The sequence below is a fragment of the Dunckerocampus dactyliophorus genome, chromosome 9, assembly GCF_027744805.1.
Source record: "Dunckerocampus dactyliophorus isolate RoL2022-P2 chromosome 9, RoL_Ddac_1.1, whole genome shotgun sequence".
In the NCBI taxonomy this organism is placed as follows: Eukaryota; Metazoa; Chordata; class Actinopteri; order Syngnathiformes; family Syngnathidae; genus Dunckerocampus; species Dunckerocampus dactyliophorus.
The window spans coordinates 5,920,233-5,944,580 of record NC_072827.1 but is presented as its reverse complement, the minus strand read 5'-3'; the positions used below and the strand labels follow the sequence as shown (position 1 = coordinate 5,944,580).

The window sequence follows — 24,348 nt, the reverse complement described above, 5'->3', positions numbered from 1 at the left end:
GGTTGAATTTTCTAAACAGAAGGTAAAAAACATATGCAGGCGGGTGGACATTCTTGAGATCTATGAGTTTGAGAACAAACTCCTCCTTTTGTGTGTGCGGGTGTGCTAAAAAAGTTGATAGAAGCTTCAAAGCATCGGAACACCAAATGTAGCTTTGTATGATAAATATATCACAGGGATTGTCTTCTGCAACACCATGAGCTGTGTTGTCCTATTGCGCCAGCATGTCCTTCAAACTCTCCTCGTGAGCAGATAAGCCGCGTCAGTGGCACCGAAGCAGCAGGCCTGCTGCAACAAGCCTGACAACTTTGCGCTGAAAGGACCATGGGAGTTGGACGGAGGACCGCCACGTCATGTTCCGTAAATACATATTGCACCCCCGTTAAAGCACCAAGTAAATCAGAAGTAAACTTGGCAAAAGGGGGTGTGCAGCACAAGTGTTCACACATCTCAATGTCAGTGAAGAAACCACCTGATCCCAGTAAGCGCTCTTGGTGTTAGTTTGGCGTGTGACATACACTACATACTAGTGTAATCATCTCCATTAGGCATTCTAGTAACAAGACAGTATTTCATAGCTGAAACCCTGAGTATGCTGAATATTTCTCCTTTCATTTGCTCATACTAGCAGGACCTCACATAGTGTGTGTATGAGGGCAAATTCCAGTCCTGATGCTTCTTATTGTTTCCAGATCCGTGCTGAGTATCCTCCGGTTACTTTTGCTAGACTTCCCATCTTCATTCCCGCTCCAGGATAGTACTCCTGTTTTACCAGGTACCATCCAACTTGTTACTCATTTGGGATGGTGTCATTCATGATGGGACCCCCGTAATGAGTAAATCAGGGCAATATGGCTCCACTTGGTTCGTGACCCATGACGTGGCCAAAGTGGACGTAGGTGGGAAGAACAGCCGACACCCACATTTACTGACCACATGGTTTGGCATGTGCTTGTGCATCGGATGGAACCTTCCTATGTTTTTCCCCAGGGAGGCGCAGCCCTGCAGGTGGCTAAGATGGGACCTGGCGTTTCGGGCCTTTCCAGAGAGAGGAGGAGTCTTCCTTCGGTGAGCTTCGATCCCAGGGTCTACATCCACGCCGCAGGGGTGTCTGGGGGCGTGCCAGGCCAGCTTCAAGCTTGTAATCACTTGGGGACGGGCTTTGTTTTTTTTGTTAGGGTGGTCCACTGTCAATAAAATGTAGATTCTTCAGTAGTTCACTTACTCAAGGAGTGAGTCAGTTATCCTTTTAGATGTTTCTGAGCTTCAGTTATTCAGCCAACTTGTTAGTGTAGTATAAATTAGGTAGCATTCAATATTTTCGTGACCGTCATTTATATGACGTTCCACCCAGGCACCCATATGAAGGTTTGCAGTTAAACACAGGCTTGGTAGTTTCCAGGAAACAATAGTTAAATAGTGCAGCGAAGCAGCTTAGCGTCAAGCATAGCATTAGCTATAGGAAGGGACCAGGCCAGCCGAGACGATGCCCGAAAGACATACTGTATCTGTCATACTGTATCTCTCCGCCACTGCTAACAGAAATTTCCCACCACAAGTTCAGCTGATGGAACAAATTTCTATTTTTGTGGCGTGTAAGATTTTCATTTTGTATTGTTTTACAAACTAATTGACGTTGAACTAAGTCAAGGTGCCACGCACAGGCAGTGTTCCCCCGCTACATCGAGGTTCACCTTTCGCGTACTCGCTGTGTGTTGTGTTCTGCGTCCTGGTTGGCTGAGGGAGCACCCACGCATTGTGTTCTGCTTCCTGATTGGCTAAGGGACTGTAGAGCATTGTCAATCAATCTCCTCCGTGCCTCCCGTTCCGTACAGAATGCGTTCGGCTTGCCAAAATTACATAAATGTTCGATCGTGAGCAGCGTGACTCTGAAGTGTATGTTTGCAAGTTTCATCCCCGACATGTTGACGAAACATTCGGTACCGCCAAAGGCACCTGCAGTCGCACCCGAGAGGCAGAGGAGGAAGGAGCAGTCGCAGCTATAGGGCGCCGTTGCAGAAGGAGGAAGGAAGGGGGAAAATATGACGACAGCAGCAATATGTTTGACAAGGATACAAAAACGCTACAGTATAGCAGAACGGCGCCAGGACGACGACGAGGCAGAGGAGTGAAATATGCACATATGTCCCTGAATCATTTCTGGTGTCCAACCTCGTAGGTCAATCATTAAAATTCAAAGGAAGGTTTGAACTTTTTTTGAGTGTTTAAACAAGAGAGAAATGTGATCAAATGTTCATGCCTGTCTGGAGAATAGCGTATCAAGTGTAAGGTGAGGGCTTTTACAGCCTTCAAACATACCATCCTTGTACAACAATAAAGTCAGCTACTTCATGGATTTCACTTATTGCGGGCTGTTTTGGGAACCTAATCCCTGCGATAAACCAAGGAACACTGTACAGCAGTATACTGTACAACATTTCAAATGGGCTGTGACAACAAAAACATGATCTCCAATTGCCTGCACTTTACATTTTCTGTCAAAATCTCCAGATCAAAGACAGATGAAGTGTCTTTGATTTTTCTAAAATGATTTTTCCTCAATATGGTCAAATATATAAATAATAATAAATATACATTAAAAAAACATTTGAAAATGGTAAAATAATATAAAAAGTAAGTGTCTCTTTTGACGTAAGTTATTTCCAGGCATAAAACGACACGGCAAGCTGAATCTGTCCCCCGGGCCTTGAGTTTGACACCCGTGCTCTCTGAGAAGCTATCAGACGGACAGAGCACTGGGCTATTAGTCTGGATCAAAAGTGTAATAACAATCATATCTAACAATACGGCGGTGCAGCCTCGGAACACAGTCACTGGACTGACATTATTTTCTACGGGAATAGGATTTTTTTTTCCCAATTGCTAAACGCTAAAGTGACTTGCATAACACAATGACTTGAACGTGACACACACACAGCAGAACCTGGTCTCACGTCTCCAAAGTCCAAACGCATTTCCTGTATTTGATCATTTGGTCATTTCAAATAAACGCATTCAAGTGCTTCAGTCAGGAAGTTAAGCACTCTGAATGAAATATTTGGGACAATTTTTAAAAACCCAGCAGAAATGGAAAAAAGAGCTGTAATTCAAAGAAAAAGTCTAAATATTATAGTATATATGACAATATAGTGTTGTTGTTATGGAAGAAAAGCCGCAATTTTCCAAAAATAACATTATGAGGAAAAATTCAAGACTTATTTTTGAAAGTCAGAACATTATGAGAAACAAAACTATGAATACAGTTGTAATTTAAATACAATTAGGTTTCAGAAAATGGGAATAAAGTCAAAATATTATAGGAATAAAGCCTATAAGAACAAAATTTGAAAGACTAAAGTTGAAATATTTGGAAAACTACAACAAAAAAACCCAGCAGGAATGTCAAAAACGGCTGTGATTCCATGAGAATAAAGTCACTTCTAATGGGGAAAAAACGACTTCACAAAAATAACCAATAAAAAAATGTCATTTTAGTAGCATAGTGTTGAAATATTGAGATTTTATGATTAAAATGATGAGGTGTGTGCCCACTTGAGTGTGGTGCAGACATGTGACTATGATGTCAGCGGTTTTGCCATAAAAGCAAGGCCACACGCACACAGACACACACACACACACACACACACCTCTGCGGATCGGATCAACGCTTCCAACTCTTCAGTAAGTTTCTTGTTTTTTTTCTGTTATGAGCTTATAGTTGAGTTGACTTGAGTCAAATGATAGAGGAAAAGAATGAAATGAGGATCTGGGGTCTCAAACTCGTGCCATGGGGGCCGAAACACTTCGGGTTTGCTTTCTAGCCCGTCACTAAAGCGGGTGATTTTAATGATCACCACCTTCAATTTGAGGGAAGGAGCTCATCAGTTCAATCACCTGCTAGAGAAACTGGTTGGCGCGAAAACCTGCAGTGTCTCGGCCCTCCATGGCACGAGTTTGAGACCCCTATTTAGCAAGGTGTCCCACTTTCATCACTTTTTTCCTAACAAATGACAATACTTTATTTTTACACAATGAAAGCTCAGTAGTTGAATTCCTGGCATTAAGGGACCGTCATATTTTTCATGCCTACTTGAGTCATCCTGGTGGTAAGGGATAACTTGTGAATCAATCAATGAAATATGTGATGTATAGAAAGTGTGTACAAACAAAGTACGATGCTTCAACTGTCACAGGCGGTGTAAAACTACTTGTCTTGTCGGTGGATACGTCTTGTCGTGTATAGTAGACTCCAGCATCACCAAGTCCGCGCCGCGTCTTTCTGGTCAGTGGTCACGTGACACGAATGGCTCGCTTCAACTCCCAACAGCTTGGATGTAGTAAATGTGATGATGTGATTTTTCTCCTCCATACACCGCAGCCTGTTTTAGTCATGTCAAATTAATAATTCTGGGCAACTCAGAGCTCTGGCGACCTCTTTTGGATTTTAAACGTAAGTTTATGTGTTGCTTTCACCTCAGGTGGATCATGTTGATGTCTTCACTTAACTAGAATAAGTTGGCATTTAAAAGAAAAGGACACTAATTTCCATTGCGTATGGATAGTATGAAGCGCGGCCTGATGATAACCTGTGAATCGAGTATATTTCCCATCCAGTCGGACAAAGACGTTAATAAAGGGTTCAAAGGGACATTCGGTTGGCAGGTGGGGAAGCGCTCGCGTGAGTCATTTAGGTGGTATACCCTTCCATTAACAGCCTTGGAGACCGCGTCGTGTTGCGGTCAATTCCGCCGACTTCGACATAGGTGTGGCAGATATATTAGATAAAACATATTTAATTGTTGATATCATATGATATGAATTGTCTCAAACGTGTTATTTCACGACGAAAATGTGAAATGGAATTGTGTGTCGATATGATTTGGTTTAGCTGCGACAGCTAGTTGGGTGCCGGTGAGAGATGACGACAGAAGTGCCGTTAATTTGTGTCAACAAAACATGGGAAAGACAGTCAAAGCCGTCAGGTGCACAATTTACAAAGCCGAGAAAAGAAGCGGAGAAACGGGTCAAAGAAAAAGGCATTAGCGGTTCTGGCCTTAATGACGCCCCGGGCGGACCCAAGCTAAGCACTTCAGCCAACTTGCAGTCAACACATATCGACACACAACTTCCTCCTTTTAATTTACATTTTCGTAGTGACATAACATGTCCGAAAGTCTTCGTCTCCGACATAATTAATATAATATAATATTAACAATTACATATGTTTTATTTTTGGGCAATTACTGTTGCAATTTACATTTTTTATCGAACCTGAGGCCGAGCGGCACGCGCCCCCTTACCACTAATTTGGTTTCGATCCACATCACGTGGTGACGTTTGCTCACGTTGAGCAGCATGAGTATCTCGCCTGCAGAGGGCGCCTATCTGCCACACATATGGGCTGACTTGACGAGCATTGGCAAAGGAGAACGCTGCCCGCACTGCGCATTATGGAATGAATGCGATCAAATGAGCCGATAGACTAACTGCTGTTAATTTGTTTTCTCGACTGGGAGTTCGAATTGGGTAAATGTGGGTTTAAGTCAAATGCACTTTAAGGGGAGCTTATGAATTATGAATTATGGCGCACCTTTCTGTAGTTGGAAAACAACATAATGGGATTTGTGCACGACAAAAACAAGATCCATTCTATTTGTGTTGTATTTAATATAGTTTTTTCTTATTTATTAATGTAGATTTTGTAGGGTTTTGTGGCTATATATATATATATAGTGAAATGTGTATATATATATTTTAGATATAATACTTAATTAAAAACTAGTAGTGAGAATTTGTGTCAGCCCAGGGCATCATTCAAGCTCCAACCGCCACTGCTGACAGTGACTTTTGGCGCCTTTATTGTAACGGAGTGATGCAGGTGACTGACAGGTGTATCTATCGTGGCGATAAATGATGTTTATGTCACGTCTGAATGAAACCAACATCTCCCTGCAGGCTGCAGTAAGAGTGGGAGGCAAGTGGACGCCAGAAGAAGCTGTACAGGAGCAGAGTGGTAAATCCTGACTATTCACTTTCACCTGCCGTTTGTCATTTTCAATCAATGGTTGGTTGGTTATGAGAATATGATTGTATGTGATAATATTGTGTGACATTTAAGCTGCAGGCGTCAAGTGGAATCATCTCTCTTGGCTCGCAGCAAGCTTGATAGAATGCCTCTAAAGCTGGGGGTCCAAAGCTTTTCTACCGAGGGCCACATCCCAAAGAATGAAAGGATGCAAGGGCCACTTTGATGTTTTGGATGAGAAAAAGCTGCATCTCACCTTTGTGATATCAGCAAAAAAGCCCAATGTTAATATCAACTTTTTTTTTTTTTACTGGGGCGTTTTCCAAATATTTCAACGGTTTAAATAATCTTGGTAAATTTTCTTCACGTAATATTATAACTCTGTCACCATAATATGATAACTTTTTCTCCAACCCCATTTTTCCAACTATTTTACCCTCTTGTAAATGTTCTTCTCATAACTATGACTTCATTCCTATCATATTTTGACTTTATTCTCCGAACATTACTATTTCCGCAACCTCATTTGCATTGTTTCTCACAATACTACAACTTATTAAAAGCATATTTTTAAATATTTGAGCTTGCTGCGACGAAAATGACATTATTTCCCCTCCTAAAATGACATTATTACAACTTTTTTCTCACTATTTTGACTTTATGCTCATACAATTACAGTAGTTGCTTCCATAGCTGCTGTTTTTCATTTTCCAACTCCTTCCTCTTTCTTCCTGTACATTTTCTTCTCATAATATGATGATTTCATTCCTATAATATTCAAACGTTTTCCCAGCCTACCTTCATGAAATAGGAATTAAATCATAATATTACGAGAAGAAAGCTGAAATATTTGGGAAATTAAAAGGAGCAGAAATGGAAAACACTACTGTAATTTTATGAGAACAAAGACAAAATGCTGAGGGAAAAAAAGTCAAGGCAAGCTTTTCAACCCATTGGAAATGGCAGGAGGTCACCATGAGTCAGTGTCATCTTCCAGAGAACACTACACTCATCACACAGTAAATAACCACAACACTCTAAAGGTATGCCTGAGAAACATGCAAACATGTGCCGAGTTTCAAATGAAAAAAACAACTCTTTTCAAGATTTCCCATAATACATTGTGTCAGAGTAACGCATCCATTGGAGCATGCCAGTGCGCTGCAATGATGCCAGCCTCCCTCTGTGCTCCTCTGGCCCCCTCTGGTGGACTGAAGCAACATTGCAGCGCCATCCATTTCCTCCAATGAAACGCTTTGCTCTTCACAATGTTGTGTTTTGCATTTTAAACTTGTATTGGTCCGTGTTTGTATATTTGTTTGGGATACCTTTGGAGTGTTCAATTGCTGTGTGATGAGTTTAGTGTTGTTTGTAAGATGACACTGTTATATCGAGTAATGACCTCCTGTGATTGCGGGTTGCCAAGCTTGTCTTGAGTTTCTTTGCTGCTCATGATTGGCTCCTGTCAAATACAGAGCTGACTGATCCTTACGGCACGTTATACTGTATATATGTATACACACACACACACATCTGTGCTTTTCTCTAAATGTAAAGGGTGTGGATTACGCACTTTCCAGAATGTGACCTTATTCACATCCAATTTTGACGTTATTCTTCGAACTTCATGGCTTTGTTCAACAAAAATCTTGTCTTTATTTTTTTGTTTCTCACAATAATACAACTAAAATCATAATACTAAACTTTTTTCTTTAATATTGCAACTTTATACAACTAAAATGTTTTATTTCCTTATAATATTATGTTAGTCTCGTCCAATCAGATTACATCTTTTTTTTAAATTATTTCAGATTATTCTCATAAAATTGCAGCTGTTTTTTTTCCATTTCTATTTTTTGTTTTATTCCAACAATTTCAACTCCCAGTAAATTTCTCATGACTTTATTCCCGTATTTGGACTTTATTCTCATAACAGTTTATTTTCTCTAGCCTAATTTTCCAAATGTTGTTTTCCTCATAAAATTACAACTTTGAAATAATACGACATTTTGTTTTCAGTATTTAAGTGACATTATTTTTCTTCAATATTATGACGTTATTCTTGTAAAATTGAAACTTTTTTCTCTTTGTATTTTGACTTTATTCTTATAAAATTACTGCTAAATTTTCCATTTTTATTTTTTTCTTTTGTTTTCTTGTGCTGTTTTTTTCCAACAATTTCAACTTCCTCTGTGTAAATTTTCTTCTACTTTTCTTCGAATTAGTATTCCATTATTCTTGTAACATTACGTTTTAACCTAATTTGAATTCTTAATTCTTTAATTCTAACTTAATCACCACATTTTCCAAAAATGACAACTTTATTTGTTTTTGTTTCACATATTGCAAATTTTTTCTTGAATATTTCAAGTTTATGCTACCAAAATGGTGTTTTTTCCTCATAATATTACGGCGTTGTAAAATTACAACTTTTTCTTATTAGGTTACAATTTTCTCTTCACATATTTCCCTTACTTCTCTAAAATTACTGCTGATTTTTCCATTGTGATTTTTTTTTTTTTTTTTAGTTAAAAAGACAGTTAAAAGTGTCAGGCCACACTTTGGACACCCCCACTCTAAAGAGTATTTGTGTTGCAGCGTTCTTTTATTGACGGAGCATTGAAGAGTTTGATAACTTATTGTGTGCTATGATCAAGCCTCAGCCTATCAACACTCCCTCTTGACATGAAACGTTCTCAATTCCTGGAGTCCTCCCTGGTCAAGGTAACGCCAACATTTCCTGCAAATTGTGTCTGATTTCAGTAGAACGCTGCATGTGCGCCACGATGGGGACGCCTGGAGGGGCGTTCTTTCTCCTCCTCGTGCTGATCGCCGCAAGGATTTCAGGTGTCATGATCAATACGTCCTTTCATGCTGGATGCGTACACCAGCAGTTATTGAAATGGAACACTATCCACACTGTTATATACCAACTGGCAACACTCTTATTTACACCCGCTGACTACCTTTTCAAGGTGGCGCCAATGTTGCTACTCACACTGGCCAAATAATTGTAACTAGAAATACTTGTGGCGTAGCTGTTAGTTAGCAAAGAACTACAGAGACAACCGCCGATGACATCACAGGTGGGCGCTAACCGGAAAATGTACGCCCACCGAGGCAACATTTTGATGTAAACCGCAAAACAGACTAACGCAAGCGGTGTTGGCTAAACGTGTAGTAATCTGCAAAACCATCAGTCTTGAATTTGATGAATAAAAAAGAAATGCAAACTACAAGCTGCATGCAGTTACATATCATGTCTGTTCTTCACCAGCCGTCCAGTTCCCGTGTGGAGGCACCACATGTCCAGCACGCATGGACTGCATCGAACGTGGTGGGAAGACGACCTGTGCCGACCCTTGTGACAGCTACACTGACCTGAGGGACGACTGGCGTTCCACACAATTTAGTACCCAATCAAGCAAGTGGAGATGTGACAAGAGAGTTGAGTGGAAGGGCTGGTGTCGTCTGTTCCTGGAGGACAAGAGTGCACATATTCCTGAGACATGTGGAGTAGAAAGCTATAAGTGTGGAACCAGTGGACCAGTGACGATGGTAGAACCTCATCCCACACAGCTGGGTGAAATTGTGATTCGGGACGTGTGTCGTTGCTCTGGTGGAAAGTGCTACCCTAGCGACAGACACAGTATCCATGTCAAGCTGTGCTCCACAACAGTTTCCACCTACTACGTGTACAAACTGGTCAAGACAAGCTTTTGCTATCGGGCCTACTGTGCAGGTATGTTCCATTTTTTACAACCAACTGTACAGCAGAATGTTAGAGAATATTGAATGTGGACCCATGTGGTGTCAGAATGTTAGTCACCTGATAAGAACAGCCATGCTAGCAGATGTAAAGGTTACAGTATGATCAATGTCATGATGCAGCAATGTCATATTAGTGAAGGTGACTGTCATGTATTTCCATATGTTGGCATATTACACACAGAACAGTTAGAATTGGATCCTCCACTCATCAGTCTCCTCGATTGTGGCGCTGACAAAATCCAAGTGGGCGTGGATTCAGCTAAGATGAGACTAATTGGTCGTGACCCACTCATTGGCAACCTGATTGACAGCACGTGTTCCCAGGCCAGGGAGAAAGATGGTGTGGTGTGGTACGAAGTTGGCGCTCAGGAAGGTGCCTGTAGAAACACACTGAAGGTACAAAGCAGACACACACGCGCACACGTGCACACGTACACACGTACACATGTACACATTTCATTTCACGTCCAGGGCAAACAATAAGATTTGTATTTAGTATTGATGAGAACCTTTCTGCTGTTGATGCCATGCAAACTCATTTTCAAGACTTACACCTTGGAATCGTCTGGACCAGGATGTCCAGTGTTGAATTGTTTTCCAGGGATGGCCACATAGTGAAGAATTTCCAAGAAAAAACTGCGTTTCAGATTTGTGACATAGGTGAAAATAATACAGTAGTATCTTTGTGCTGCTTTTTTTTTTTACATGTTCCAAATATTTGAACTTCTCGTACATTTTCTTGTAATTATGACTTTATTGCCATAATAAGGCTTCCCCAGACTCATTTCTCATCATTCCAAACATGAGAATTTTTGTTTCTCATTATGAAAAATAATTAGTTCACAAAAATGACATATATTACGAGTTTATTCTTGTAAAATCACAACGTTTTTCTCGGAAGGATGACATTTTTCTCTCAATAGTTTGTAAAATTCCAGTTGGTGTTTCCATTTTTGCTGGGGTTTTTTTTGAAACATTTTCCAAGTATTCGAAGCCAATTTTTGTCAACATTCTCCTTGTAATTATGGCATAAAAATATTTATCCTTTATTCTTGTAACATAACTTTTTCTTTCCGCAACCACATTTTCCAAAAATGAATACTTGATTGTTTTTGTTTTCGTCATCTTGCGGGGTATAGTGCGAAGCAAGTTTACTTGGATTAGCCAGCTGTGTTGAGTGGAAAGCCGAAGGTAGCAGCTGTATCGCCACAGTAACTCATAATCTGAAATCAGCTTGAAATCAGCTATGAACTAATTTGGAGATGGTGTCACCATTTATTGAGAACCTACCAGTTTCCTTAAGGGACATGGGGGAAAAAAAGAGCATTCCCAAAGCCGAAAACCGGACTTGACAAAGTAAGTCCATCACCACCGTCGCGGCACCAAAGAAGTCTGATTGTGGATGTTAGGTTTTGTCGAGTTGCATCTTGAGCACAAAGCCTGGCTTTGTGGAGCCACAAAAACCAACAACACTATTTTTCTTCTTCTGACCTTTTTGTGCTCGTGAGAATACATTATGACTTTTTTTCCTAATATTTTGACTTTATTCTTTTAAAATTGCAGCTGTTTTTTTTTTCTCATGTTCAGATATTTTTAAAAAACTAATTTTCCCAAAATGACGACTTTGTTTGTTTCATTCGCTTCTCATACTGTTAAAAGGTAGGGGTGTCAGGATTCGTTTTAATAACGACTCGATCGGTGTCATGATTCGTGGTTGCCGACACGATTCAAGGACGATATTGGTTCATTTGGAACGTCAGAGAAAGTCAGTTGATGTACTACACTGCTGATGGGGATATCACACAACTTCATGTCAAAAAAATTCCAACTATCCCTTTAACTCCAATTTCCTTGTATTGATGCAATCGATTGATTACCTTTGAAACAATGTGAAATCAGAAAGGCAGTTTGCCGAACACAGATCGATGAAGTTGGATCATAGGAATATGAATCGATACATCGATGTAGTAGATGAATCGTTGCACTCCTATTAAAAGTAAAATATATAAAAATAACTTTCAAGTTTATGCTACTAAAGTTGTCACGTTTCACGGGCTCTCTCTCGTTGCCCCCGTCTCCCGTGCCTTTTCTGTGTTTTCTGTCCAGATCCTTAGTTCCTGGCTGGAGGCGGAGCTGCTGAACGCACCTGTTATTGAGTGCCTACGCCACTACTTAAACTGACTACGGACAGCTGGAGAACGCCGGATTATTCCTTCGCTACACCACGTTCCAGCCGTGTGTGTCTCTCAGCCTCGTACTGTTTCCAGTCTCTTGCTAGCGCTCAGCAGACTCTGCCTCCAACCGGCATTATTTGTGTTTTGTTTTTTCATGGTGTATCAGTTTTGTCACCATCGCTTTTCGTTGTGAGTTTTGGAACAGAATAAATTCTGTACTCACCTACCTGCCTCCAGCCTTTGCATTTGGGGTTCCCAGACCGGCACCTAACCGCACCGTGACAGAATAATCCGGCCAGATTATGGAACCTGGTGACATGGACCCCCTTAAGAAATCACTTCGTCTCCAAGCGATGCGCCTCACCCAGCAAGAGGAGCAGTTCGGTGCACTTGGAGCCAGTGTGCAGGGGTTGGCCGAGCGACAAGACGCTCGTATGGCCGCACTTGAGTCGCAGCTCAACGCTGTGCTGTCCGCCCTCCAGGGTCATCCGGCTCTCACTCCACCACAAGCCGCTGACGCCGCTCCGGATCATGCGCTCCTTCCTGCCCCCGAGTCCAGCTCGACGGTCGTGTGCCCCCAGCTTTCCAGGCCAGAGCGATTCTCCGGGGACTCTGGTGACGTGCGCACCTTCCTGACCCAATGCGAGTTGCATTTCGAGCTGCAAGCGGCCGCTTTCCACTCGGAGCGCGCTCGCGTAGCCTTCGCCACGTCGCATCTCACCGGCAAGGCGGCGGCCTGGGCGACGGCAGAATGGAGCCGGCGATCGGCCATCTGTTCGTCCTTCTCCGCGTTTGCCAAATCCCTGGAGCAGATATTCCAGCGGAATCAACCAGGCCGCGAGGCGGCCCGGACCCTCCTGAGGCTGCGCCAGGGTCGCCGCAGCGTATCGGATTATGCAATCGAGTTCCGGGCGCTCGCGGCGGAGAGCGACTGGAATCCCTCCGCGCTCTTGGATGTGTTCGCTGACGGACTCGCTGAGCGGATAAGGGACCACATGATCCCTCTGGAGACTCCGGGGAATCTCGACGAACTGATCGCTCTGGCCGTGCGAATAGAGAAGCGTTTGGACCACCGGGAGCAGGACCGCCTGTCCCGTCGAGCAGCACCAGGTTACGACCGGAGCCTTTTCGAAGAGCGCCCTCTCGACAACCGGCCGCCATCCACCACGGGAACCACGCCGTTGCTGGCGCCGGAGGAGCCCATGCAGCTCGGTGGGCACCGTCTCACCCCAGCAGAGAGGAGGCGGCGCATGCGGCTTCACCTCTGCATCTACTGCGGACAAGCGGACCACACCATCTCCCTCTGCCCCATTCGTCCTGGCCACCAACGCTTCCAGACCGCCCCCTCGTTTCATCCTAGTTCGCCGATGGACTCACGGACTACGCAGCCGCCTCCTGCTGCTCCAGCGGCCACCCGGTTGCAGCTGCCAGGTACACTCGCATGGTCTGATATCAATGTCGATATCAATGCTTTTATCGACTCGGGCTCGGACGATTGTTTTATTGATGAGCTTTTCGTTGCTAATTCCGCTATACCTGTAGTTCCGCTAGCAACAGCTAAAGTGGTTCGTTCCCTGGATGGGCGTCACCTGGCTAATGTCACTCACAAGACACGCCCCCTCTCGCTCCGTCTGGCTGGTAATCACCGTGAAATTATGACATTTTTTGTCATTCCCTCGCGCTCTGCTCCCGTGGTGCTGGGGCTTACATGGTTAGGCAGACACAATCCGCACATAGATTGGGCCAGACCTGCCATTGTTAGTTGGAGCGTGTTTTGCCACACGCACTGTTGCAAGGGGGTGTGGCCTCGGTCCGCGGCCGCTCGCGCCTCCTCGCAGGAAAGTATCGACCTCACCTTGGTTCCTAACATGTATCATGATCTCAGAGAGGTTTTCAGTAAAGATAAAGCCACATCACTCCCCCCCCACCGCCCTTATGATTGCTGTATTAATCTCCACCCGGGTGCGGTTCTCCCATCCTCACGCCTGTACAATGTTTCTAAACCCGAGAGAGAGGCACTTGAAGATTACATCTCCTCCTCACTTGCCTCCGGTCTTATCCGCCCCTCCTCCTCACCACTTGCCGCTGGGTTTTTTTTCGTTGAAAAGAAGGACAAGTCACTCCGCCCCTGCATTGATTATCGCGCCCTTAATAATATCACAGTTAAGAACAAATATCCACTTCCTTTATTAGATTCCGCATTTAACTCTCTGCATTCTGCAAATTTTTTCACCAAGCTTGACCTCCGCAATGCTTACCACCTCGTCCGCATCCGCGAGGGGGATGAGTGGAAGACTGCCTTTAACACACCATTGGGTCATTTTGAATATTTGGTTATGCCTTTTGGCCTCACGAATGCTCCGGCAGTTTTCCAGGGTCTCATAAACCATGTCCTCCGTGATATGCTTGGACGTTTTGTTTTTGCGTATTTAGATGACATTTTAATTTTTTCCACTTCTCTCGAAGAACACATTCAGCAGGTCCGGTTAGTCCTCCAAAGACTTCTCGAGAACAAGCTTTTTGTTAAGGCAGAGAAGTGCACTTTTCACTCGTCATCCGTTTCTTTTCTGGGGTTCATTGTGGAGAAGGGGCAACTCCGAGCCGATCCTGCCAAGATCCAGGCAGTGGTTGACTGGCCCACTCCTACATCACGTAAGCACCTTCAAAGGTTTCTGGGCTTCGCAAATTTTTACCGTCGTTTCATTCGGAATTTCAGTCGGGTTGCAGAACCTTTGACCAGGCTCACATCTACTAAAGTTCAGTTTATGTGGACCCCAGACGCTAACTCCGCCTTTGAGAAGCTTAAGTCCTATTTCACCTCTGCTCCGGTTCTTGCTCACCCTAACCCTCACTCTCCTTTTGTTGTCGAGGTCGACGCTTCCGATACCGGCGTCGGGGCCGTCCTCTCCCAGCGCTCCACCATCGATCACGAGCTGCACCCCTGCGCCTTCTTCTCACGCCGCCTGACCCAAGCAGAACGTAATTACGATATTGGCAACAGGGAGCTGTTGGCGGTCGTCTTGGCGCTGCAGGAGTGGAGGCACTGGCTGGAGGGCTCGGAGGTCCCATTTGTTGTACACACAGATCATAAGAACTTGGCCTACCTCCGATCTGCCCGGAGACTTAATCCCAGGCAGGCGCGCTGGGCACTTTATCTGGCCAGGTTTGACTTCACGCTAACGTTTCGCCCTGGATCCCAGAACGGCAAGCCGGATGCACTCTCCAGGATGCATTCCCCACCTATGGACTTACCTCAACTAGAGACCATCCTTCCTCAGTCCCGCATCCTGGGAGGTCTTCAGTGGGACGTGGAGAAGCGAGTGGCGGAGGCAACCAAGGACTCCTCTCCTCCGGGGGACTGCCCCGCTGGTCGCCTATTTGTGGTCCCAGAGCTGCGCCCGGAGGTTCTACGTTGGGCTCACGAATCCAAGCTGGCTTGCCACCCGGGAGTATCACGCACAATCTTCCTCCTGTCTCAGCGGTTCTGGTGGCCTTCCCTCCGCTCGGACGTCAAGGAGTTTGTGGCCGCCTGTGCTAGTTGTGCCCGGAATAAGCCGTCCCATCAAGCCCCAGCGGGGCTGCTGCGCCCCCTGCCCATCCCCTCCCGACCGTGGTCCCATGTGGCACTGGACTTTGTGACGGGTCTCCCACCATCCAATGGCAACACGGTCATTCTTACCATCGTGGATCGGTTTTCCAAAATGGCCCATTTTGTCGCCCTCCCCAAGCTCCCCTCGGCACTGGAGACAGCTCAACTTTTGGTCAAAAACGTCTTCCGGCTTCACGGTATTCCCTGCGATGTGGTCTCAGACCGGGGACCACAATTCTCTTCGGCAGTTTGGAAGGCCTTCTGCAGGGCCTTGGGGGCGTCAGCAAGCTTGTCCTCCGGCTACCACCCGCAAACTAACGGCCAGTCAGAAAGAGCTAACCAGGATTTGGAATCCGCCATCCGCTGCGTCTGCCACCAGCAGCCAGCCTCATGGTCCTTCAATCTGCCGTGGATTGAGTATGCGCGCAACACCCTGGTCAGCTCAGCCACAGGCCTCTCACCTTTCCACGGGGCCTACGGGTACCAACCTCCAGCTTTCCCTTCGCTGGAGGCGGAGTCGGCGGTCCCTTCCGTGTCAGCCAACCTGCGCCGCGCCCGCCTAGCCTGGCGGAATACCCGGACAGCACTGGCACGTACGGCCGAGCGGAACCAGCGTTTGGCCAATCAACATCGGTCGGTGGCCCCTGAGTACAAGACTGGACAGAGGGTGTGGCTATCTACTCGCGATCTACCCCTGCACACGGACTCCAAGAAACTACAACCCAAGTACATCGGTCCTTACCCTGTGGAACGGGTCATCAGTCCCTCGGCCGTCATGCTGAGGCTCCCGGACTCTCTCAGAATTCATCCTACTTTCCATGTGTCCCTCATCAAACCAGTCAGTGTCAGCGACCTAAGCCCTCCGGAGGTGCCTCCTCCTCCTCCCAGGCTCATCGACGGCCATCCCGCATTCACGGTCAAGGCCATTCTGGATGTGAGAAGAAGGGGCAGGGGTTTTCAGTACTTGGTCGACTGGGAGGGTTACGGCCCCGAGGACCGCTCGTGGATCTCTCGTGCCCTCATTCTGGATCCCCAATTACTATCCGAGTTTTACAGTCGCTTCCCGGAGAAGCCAGGTAGGCCGCCAGGTGGCGCCCTTTGTTAAGGGGGGGGAATACTGTCACGTTTCACGGGCTCTCTCTCGTTGCCCCCGTCTCCCGTGCCTTTTCTGTGTTTTCTGTCCAGATCCTTAGTTCCTGGCTGGAGGCGGAGCTGCTGAACGCACCTGTTATTGAGTGCCTACGCCACTACTTAAGCTGACTACGGACAGCTGGAGAACGCCGGATTATTCCTTCGCTACACCACGTTCCAGCCGTGTGTGTCTCTCAGCCTCGTACTGTTTCCAGTCTCTTGCTAGCGCTCAGCAGACTCTGCCTCCAACCGGCATTATTTGTGTTTTGTTTTTTCATGGTGTATCAGTTTTGTCACCATCGCTTTTCGTTGTGAGTTTTGGAACAGAATAAATTCTGTACTCACCTACCTGCCTCCAGCCTTTGCATTTGGGGTTCCCAGACCGGCACCTAACCGCACCGTGACAAAAGTGATGTTATTTTCATAACATTGTAAAATTACAGCTTTTTCTCATGAGATTGTAACTTTTTAGTCATAATATTTTGGCTGGTTCTTGTAAAATTGCAGCTAATTTTTGGTTTTTTGTTAAATTCTGTTTTTAGAATGAGCCGCAAGCTGCAAATAAAAAAAAGGCTATATTTGAATGAATTTTTTGTTTTTCAGACCAACGGCACACATGTCACCTACTCCAACACTTTATTCATCTACCCAGCAAACAGTTCTTCCGTTCTGCCAGCGAGTCTTCCTTTCTCATGCGAGTATCCCCTGAAGACAGACGCCAGACTGAATGTGGTCATCAGACCGACCGTGGTGTGAGTTGTCATGAATGAATGGAGATGAAATGATACAGGTTTCAGCCATGTTATGTCAGTATGGTGTAATTAGGGATGGAACGGTACAGTCAAACCACCTTACGGATCGACAGTTTTACCATATTTTTCTGTGTGGGCGCATGCGTGGGGGCGTGTGCGGGCCGGAGAAAAGCCCTGGTAATGTCCCAACACTTGACCTCAATGTGAATTATGTAAAGCAGGGATGCAGGGCCCACTTTGATATTTGTGTATATTTTTTACATTTTGTTTTGAAATGTTATTTCTACAATGAAAGCAGCGTGCTGCCATTGTTCAGCAGAGATGAGAAGGCTGCACATTAGTAACAGAGCAGCTTTACTAAAAATAAAATAATCACCCTGTTCACTCTTACTGTGCACCGTGTCCAAAGTGTGGCCCAGGGGCAGCCCGTTCCTAACACGAAGCTTGTATATAGCGTACAGTCCAATAAATGTACACAGCAAAGTGGCCCCCACATCCATTTTTGCATTTCTGTGTGAAGGACCAATGAAGAGGTTTTCCAGCCCCGGGTCCCCGATGAGCCACCAAGCCAATCCGGAGCTGCAGAGGGGGTGCCACCACGCAGGCTAGTAACAGCGTTACATTTCCACAGAACGTTAGAGCATTGCTCCACAAGCAGGCCCATAATAATTAGTATGAGCCGTAATAAAATGAACTTGCTTTATGAGTATGTGTGTCTTTTACTGACAGGGTGGACAATGTCTTTGTTGGCTCGGGTGCCAAACTGGGAACCTCCATGGTCCTGTTCAAGAACTCCTTCAAGAACTCCTTCGATGCAAAGACTTACGCAGCAGGTACGGTGGTCCTTCCGGTGGGCTCAGCGTTATATGTGGGGGTCTCTGTGAGAGATCCCCGCTTGGCGGTTGTTTTGGAGGACTGCTTCGCTTCTCACTCATCAGACACAAAGAGTCCTGGCCAACATCACCTCATCCAAAACAAGTACGTCTTTGCTTAGTTGGGGTGAATATGGAGACCGGATGCAGAATACTGATGATCAACTTTTTTATTAGAAGCCCCACTAACCGCCAGCAAGTGTTTGTGGTTGAGAGCGGCGCATCCCACCAGGCTCGTTTCTCCGCCCTGCTCTTCTTTCTTCAGGGAAAACACCAAGATGTTTACCTCCACTGCAGCCTCAGCCTGTGTGACAGAAAGACCACCTCTTGCAGTCCCAAGTTGGATCCGTCACTCAGTAACCTTAATTGTGGCTCTGACAAAATCCAAGTGGGTGTGGATTTAGCTAGCATAAGACCCACTGGTTATAGTGCTCTGACTGGCAACCTGGCAGACGGCAAGTGTTCCTGGACCTCGGAGAAACATGGTGTCGTGTGGTACGACGCTGACGCTCAGACGGGTGCCTGTGGAAACACACTGACGGTAAAAAGCAGCACACGCACGTAGACATTTATTTTGAAGACCTACACCTTAGAATCATGTGGATGAAATCTGTTTTTCAGATCAACAGCACACATGTCATCTACTCCAACGCCTTATTCATCTATCCAGACAGCAGTACTTCCTTCTTTCTGCCCCTGGTTCTTCCTTTCTCATGCGCGTATCCCCTGGACACACCCACAAGACTGAAGGCACCCATCAGACTGAACCTGCCGTGAGTTGTCATGAATAAATAGGACATTGATACAATTAGCTATGGTTTGGAATGATTCTAGTAAACTAGAAACTTTATGAATGGCCTGGGGTTGTATCTGACAGGTTGCTGTATTGTGTATTTACTACTAAAGTGTTTATTTAACACGGCATTTGTATATGTTGACTGTTTTGATACTGAAAGGAGTTCTGTGGAATTTTTGTGTGAAGGCCCAGCAAAGAGGTTGATCACAACCAGGTCCCTGATGATCCATCAAGCCAATCCGGAGCTGTGAATGAGGACCCACCAAGCAGGCAAGTATAAGGCTTACATTTACACAGAATGTTAGTGCATTGGTCCATAATAACACGTATGAGGCAGAATAAGATGCGCTTCGCATGCAGCCACATAATAATGAGAGGAGAACTCGTGTCTTTTACTGACAGGATGGAAGGTGTCTTTGTTGGCTCGGGTGCCAAACTGAAAGCCTCCATGGTCCTGTTCAAGAAATCAGACTATGCAGAGCCCTATGCGGCAGGCGCGGTGGTCCTTCCAGTGGGTTCACCATTATACGTGGAGGTCTCTGTGGACAAGAAAGATCCCAGCTTGGCGGTTGTTTTGGAGGAATGCTTCACTTCTTACTCATCAGACCCTGACCATCTTGAGCGAAACCTTCTCATCCAAAACAAGTATGTCTTTGCTTAGCATGGGTGAATACGGAAACAAAATGCAAAACACTGATAAATGCTGTTTTTCTTAGATGTCCCACCGACCGCCAGCGAGTGTCTGTGGTTATGAGCGGCTCATCCCTCAAGGCTCGTTTCATTACCTCGTTCATCCTTGTTGGAGAATCTGGAGATGTTTACCTCCACTGCAGCCTCAGCCTGTGTGACAGCATGACTTCTTCTTGCATTCCAGTGAGTCGCATACAGTTAGTTACAGTTGTGTTGTTGTTGAAGAACCTAGTTGGAATGTTATGTTGTTCCACATGTAGTCCTGCTCCGGCAGAGCCCGACGCCATGTCTTCAAGTCTTCTCCACTAAAGCCACTAACCATTGGACCAATCACTTGTAAGTGTTTTTTCATGAGGTTATCATGCTGCATTTTAACGTAATGTGGAAATAATGACCATGTTTTCCCTTCCTCTTTATTTCCAGGGGAGAAATCATCTGAGTGACATCCATGGCATTGGGCTGTTTGACAGAAACCTTTTTGATAGTCTGACATGTATAATCTCTCTTGAAATGTCAGAAAAGTGTAATTGAGAAATCAACATTTCAGGTCATGTGTAATCAACAGTGATGTATTCGTTTTCAATGGCTGACTGAGGTGTTGGAGATGTTCAGGGGTCTCCAACAGTTAGCTAGGGAGCTTAGCAGCTGAAGTGTTCAACGATGCTTGTATTTAATGACAAACGACCCCTAAATAGCAGCAGGCCTTTGAGCACACTGTAAATAAAATACAATTGAGATGTTTCACAGCTGAAATACATGATACAGATGAACACTGATTTATTAGAAAATGTGACTTGTGGATTTTGTTCATGTTCTGGCAAAACAAAATTACTTTGTTTGGGTTGAAATGAACTATGATAATGTGACAAAAGTTGATGTAGGCCAAAAGGGTGGAGACCCTTGATGATTACAGTATATGGATGCATTTTAGTGATTTTGATTGTATTCAACTGATTTTTGTGGTATATATTGATTGTATTCTGTTGATGTTGATTGTATTTTTGTCTTACCACCTGCCCAGGGACTTCAGACGGAAAGCAGCTGCATGCAGCTAGATCTGGTGTAATGCATGTCTTTTTCTAAAAAGATGAATGTGTTCACGTCCCTGTTAAATCAACAAAGTGATTATGAAGAAGCGTGACTATACAGTTAAATTATGGATTATCAGTTATGTTTCGAAAGTGTCAATCTCTGAAATAAAATGATGTGTAAATCATAATGAGGCAGGTTTTTTTTCCATATATTTCATGAAAACAAAGCAATGTTGAAACTGTGTTGTCATCCTTGTGCTGCTCATAGACTTAGCTGTTCTATTGGTAATACTGTAATACTGCTGCAGTTCGATGATTGACTTGGTGGTTGTGTCTTCGGACTAGTGTTTTGGACACTCAGGTGAAGAGAGGGGCGGAATCGTCAACCAATCACCACCTGATGATGAGTTGGCTCCAATGGTGGGGGAGGATGCCGGTCAGACCAGGCAAGCCCAAACGTATTGTGAGGGTCGGCTGGGAACATCTGGCAGAGTCCCCCACCAGAAAGAGTTTCAACTACCACCTCCGGGAAAGCTTCGACCATGTTCCAAGGGAGGCAGCGGACATTGAGTCTGAGTTGGCCATGTTCCATGCATCCATTGTGTAGGCCGCTAATCGGAGCAGTGGCCGCAAGGTGGTCGGTGCCTGTCGTGGCGGTAATCCCAGAACCCGTTGGTGGACATCAGTGTTGAGGGATGCTGTCAAACTGAAAAAAGAGTTTTACTGGGCCTTTTTGGACCACAGGACTCTGGAGGCAGCTGACACAGGTACCAGCAGGCCAAGCAGTCGGCCGCTCTGGCGGTCACTGAGGCAAAAACTCAGACATGGGAGGAGTTCGGAGAAGCCATGGAGAATGTCTTCCGGGCAGCTTCGAAGAGATTCTGGACCACCATCTTCCGTCTCAGCATGAATGAGCAGAATGAAGGTTAGCCGCAGTAAGATAGAGTACATGTGTGTGAATGAGAGGGACCCAAGTGGAAGAGTGAGCTTACAGGGAGAAGAGATCAAGAAGGTGGAGGATTTTAAGTACTTAGGGTCAACAGTCCAGAGTAATGGAGAGTGTGGAAAAGAGGTGGAGAAGCGTGTACAGGCAGGATGGTACGGGTGGAGAAAAGTGTCAGGTGTGATGTGTGATAGAAGAGTTTCAGCTAAAATGAAAGGAAAGGTGTACACAACTGTGGTGAGACCAGCGATGTTGTTTGGTCTAGAGACAGTGTCAATGAGGAAAAGACAGGAGACAGAGCTGGAGGTAGCAGAGATGAAGATGCTGAGGTTCTCTCTGGGAGTGACCAGGAAGGATAGGATCAGGAATGAGTACATCAGAGGGACAGCACATGTTAGAGGTTTTGGAGGTAAAGTCAGAGAGGCCAGACTGAGATGGTTTGGACATGTCCAGAGGAGAGATAGGGAATATATACTGTTGGTAGAAGGATGCTGAGTTTGGAACTGCCAGGCAGGAGGCCTAGAGGAAGACCAAAGAGGAGGCTTATGGATGTAGTGAACATGAAGGACATGAAGGTAGTTGGTGTGAGAGAAGAGGATGCAGAAGACAGGGTTAGATGGAGGCAATTGATTTGCTGTGGCGACCCTTGAAGAGAAAAGCCGAAAGGAAAAGAAGAAGATCTTCACCGACACGTCTTCCAAATGAGGAAGCAGTTCCTGGGGACTCAAGGCCCTGGATTCTGTGGGCATGTCTCAGCAGCATTGCGTGGACATCGGAGGAGTTGCCTTTGGATTGGCAGATCAGGGTCTTAAAAAGGGGACCACCTTGTGTGAAGTGTGGGATCACACTTCTCAGCCTTCCTGGTAAGGTCTATTCAGGGCTTCTGGAGAGAATGATCCTGCGGATAGTTGAATCTTGGATTCAGAAGGAGCAGTGCGGTTTTCGTCCTGGGTGTGGAACTGTGGACCAGTTCCACACTCTCGGCAGGGTCCTTAAGGGCGCAATGGACTTTGCCCAACCAGTCTACATGTGTTTTGTCAATTTGGAGAAGGCATTCGACCTTGTTCCTCAAGGAATTCTGTGGGGAGAACTCTGGGAGTATGGGGTACCGGAGCACCTAAATCAGGCTGTTCGTTCCATGCCCGACGCATTTCCAGTGAGGGTTGGACTCCGCCAAGGATGACCTTTGTCACTGATTCTGTTCATTACTTTTATGGACAGAATTTCTAGGCACAGTCAGGACGTTGAGGGGATCCAGTTTGGTGGCGGCAGGATTGGGTCTCTGCTTTTTGCAGATGATGCGGTCCAGCTGGCTTCATCAAGCCGTGACCTTCAACTGTGACTGATTCCGTTTGCAGCCGCGTGTGAAGCGGCCGGGATGAGAATCAGCACCTCTAAGTCCGAGTCCATGGTTCTCATCCGGAAAAGTGTGGAATGCCATCTCCGGGTCGGGGATGAGATCCTGCCCCAAATGGAGTTAAAGTACCTCGGGGTCTTGTTCACGAGTGAGGAAATGATGGAAAGCGAGATGGTGGATTGGTGCGACGTCTGCAGTGATGCGGACTCTGCATCCGTGGCGGTGAAGAGGGAGCTGAGCTCCCCTGAGCTCCCTTCATCTACGTTCCTACCCTCACCGAAAGTCATGAGCGTTGGGTAGTGACCGAAAGGACGGGACTGAGGGTACAAGAAACTATGTCCCTCTACTGGCCTGGGAACGCCTCGGGATCCGCCGGGAAAAGCTGGACAAAGTAGCCGGGGAGAGGGAAGTCTGGGCTTCCCTACTTAGGCTGCTGCCCCCGTGACTCAACCTCGGATAAGCGCAAGAAAATGTGTGGATGAAATAAAACTCCTGAAATGTTGCGCACACAAGGATGAACGTTTGTCAAAACATGCACCCCTACTGTGTTGCTTGTGCTATTTTTGACCTCCATATATCAAACTACGGCCAACGGGGCAAATATGGCCTGCCACCCATAAATCTAAAACTATGAAACTATGAACTATGAAAAACTAGTTGTTCGGGATAGATCTCTTTTATAGATGATTTGATTGGAACCTCGATACACAGGTTACGATACAATTCAAAAACGATATATTTTAAAAACAGAACGTTTCAATACAATTCCATGCAGTGTACAAACGATACACATTGGATTCTACAGTTAATGTTTGTTGATATTAATCTTACATTATAAATGATATGAACGTGGCATTCTTATGTGGAATCACATGAGTGCCAAAATAAAAAGGGAATACGTGTGGAAATACAAAGAGAATCAATAATAAAAAAAAACCTACAAATGTAGTCATATTGTTTTTCCATTGTTTTTTCTGTATTGTCTTTGTTTTTTCCATTTTGGCGTCGCTTTTCCTGTTTTGTCATTTAGTAATGGCAAATGCAAAAGCATGCTTTGCTGTGGGCGGCTCATTCTGCCAGGAGGATGACTAGTCCATATGTGATTACACGATTTCTGCTTGCAGGGGCTATGTAGTTATGGAAACTCGGGAGCCCGGAAAAATGTCACGGACAGGAAGTAGACGCAAATGCACGTTTATCAAAAGTAAACGGGGGAA

General features: G+C 45.4%; 1 protein-coding gene across 1 annotated transcript; it reads left to right on the top strand.

The window, feature by feature from the left end:
* Window positions 1-3,642: 3,642 nt before the first annotated feature.
* Window positions 3,643-21,005, top strand: LOC129188020 (pancreatic secretory granule membrane major glycoprotein GP2-like). Its single transcript, XM_054787975.1, has 15 exons — window positions 3,643-3,681; window positions 5,956-6,013; window positions 8,792-8,872; window positions 9,303-9,767; window positions 9,978-10,192; window positions 17,294-17,442; window positions 17,963-18,046; window positions 18,172-18,420; window positions 18,492-18,855; window positions 18,936-19,087; window positions 19,297-19,380; window positions 19,513-19,755; window positions 19,827-19,983; window positions 20,061-20,136; window positions 20,224-21,005. The coding sequence occupies exons 3-15, from the start codon at window positions 8,800-8,802 to the stop codon at window positions 20,241-20,243; spliced, it is 2,331 nt and encodes a 776-aa protein (XP_054643950.1). The 5' UTR covers window positions 3,643-3,681; window positions 5,956-6,013; window positions 8,792-8,799; the 3' UTR covers window positions 20,244-21,005.
* The last annotated feature ends 3,343 nt before the right edge of the window (window positions 21,006-24,348 follow it).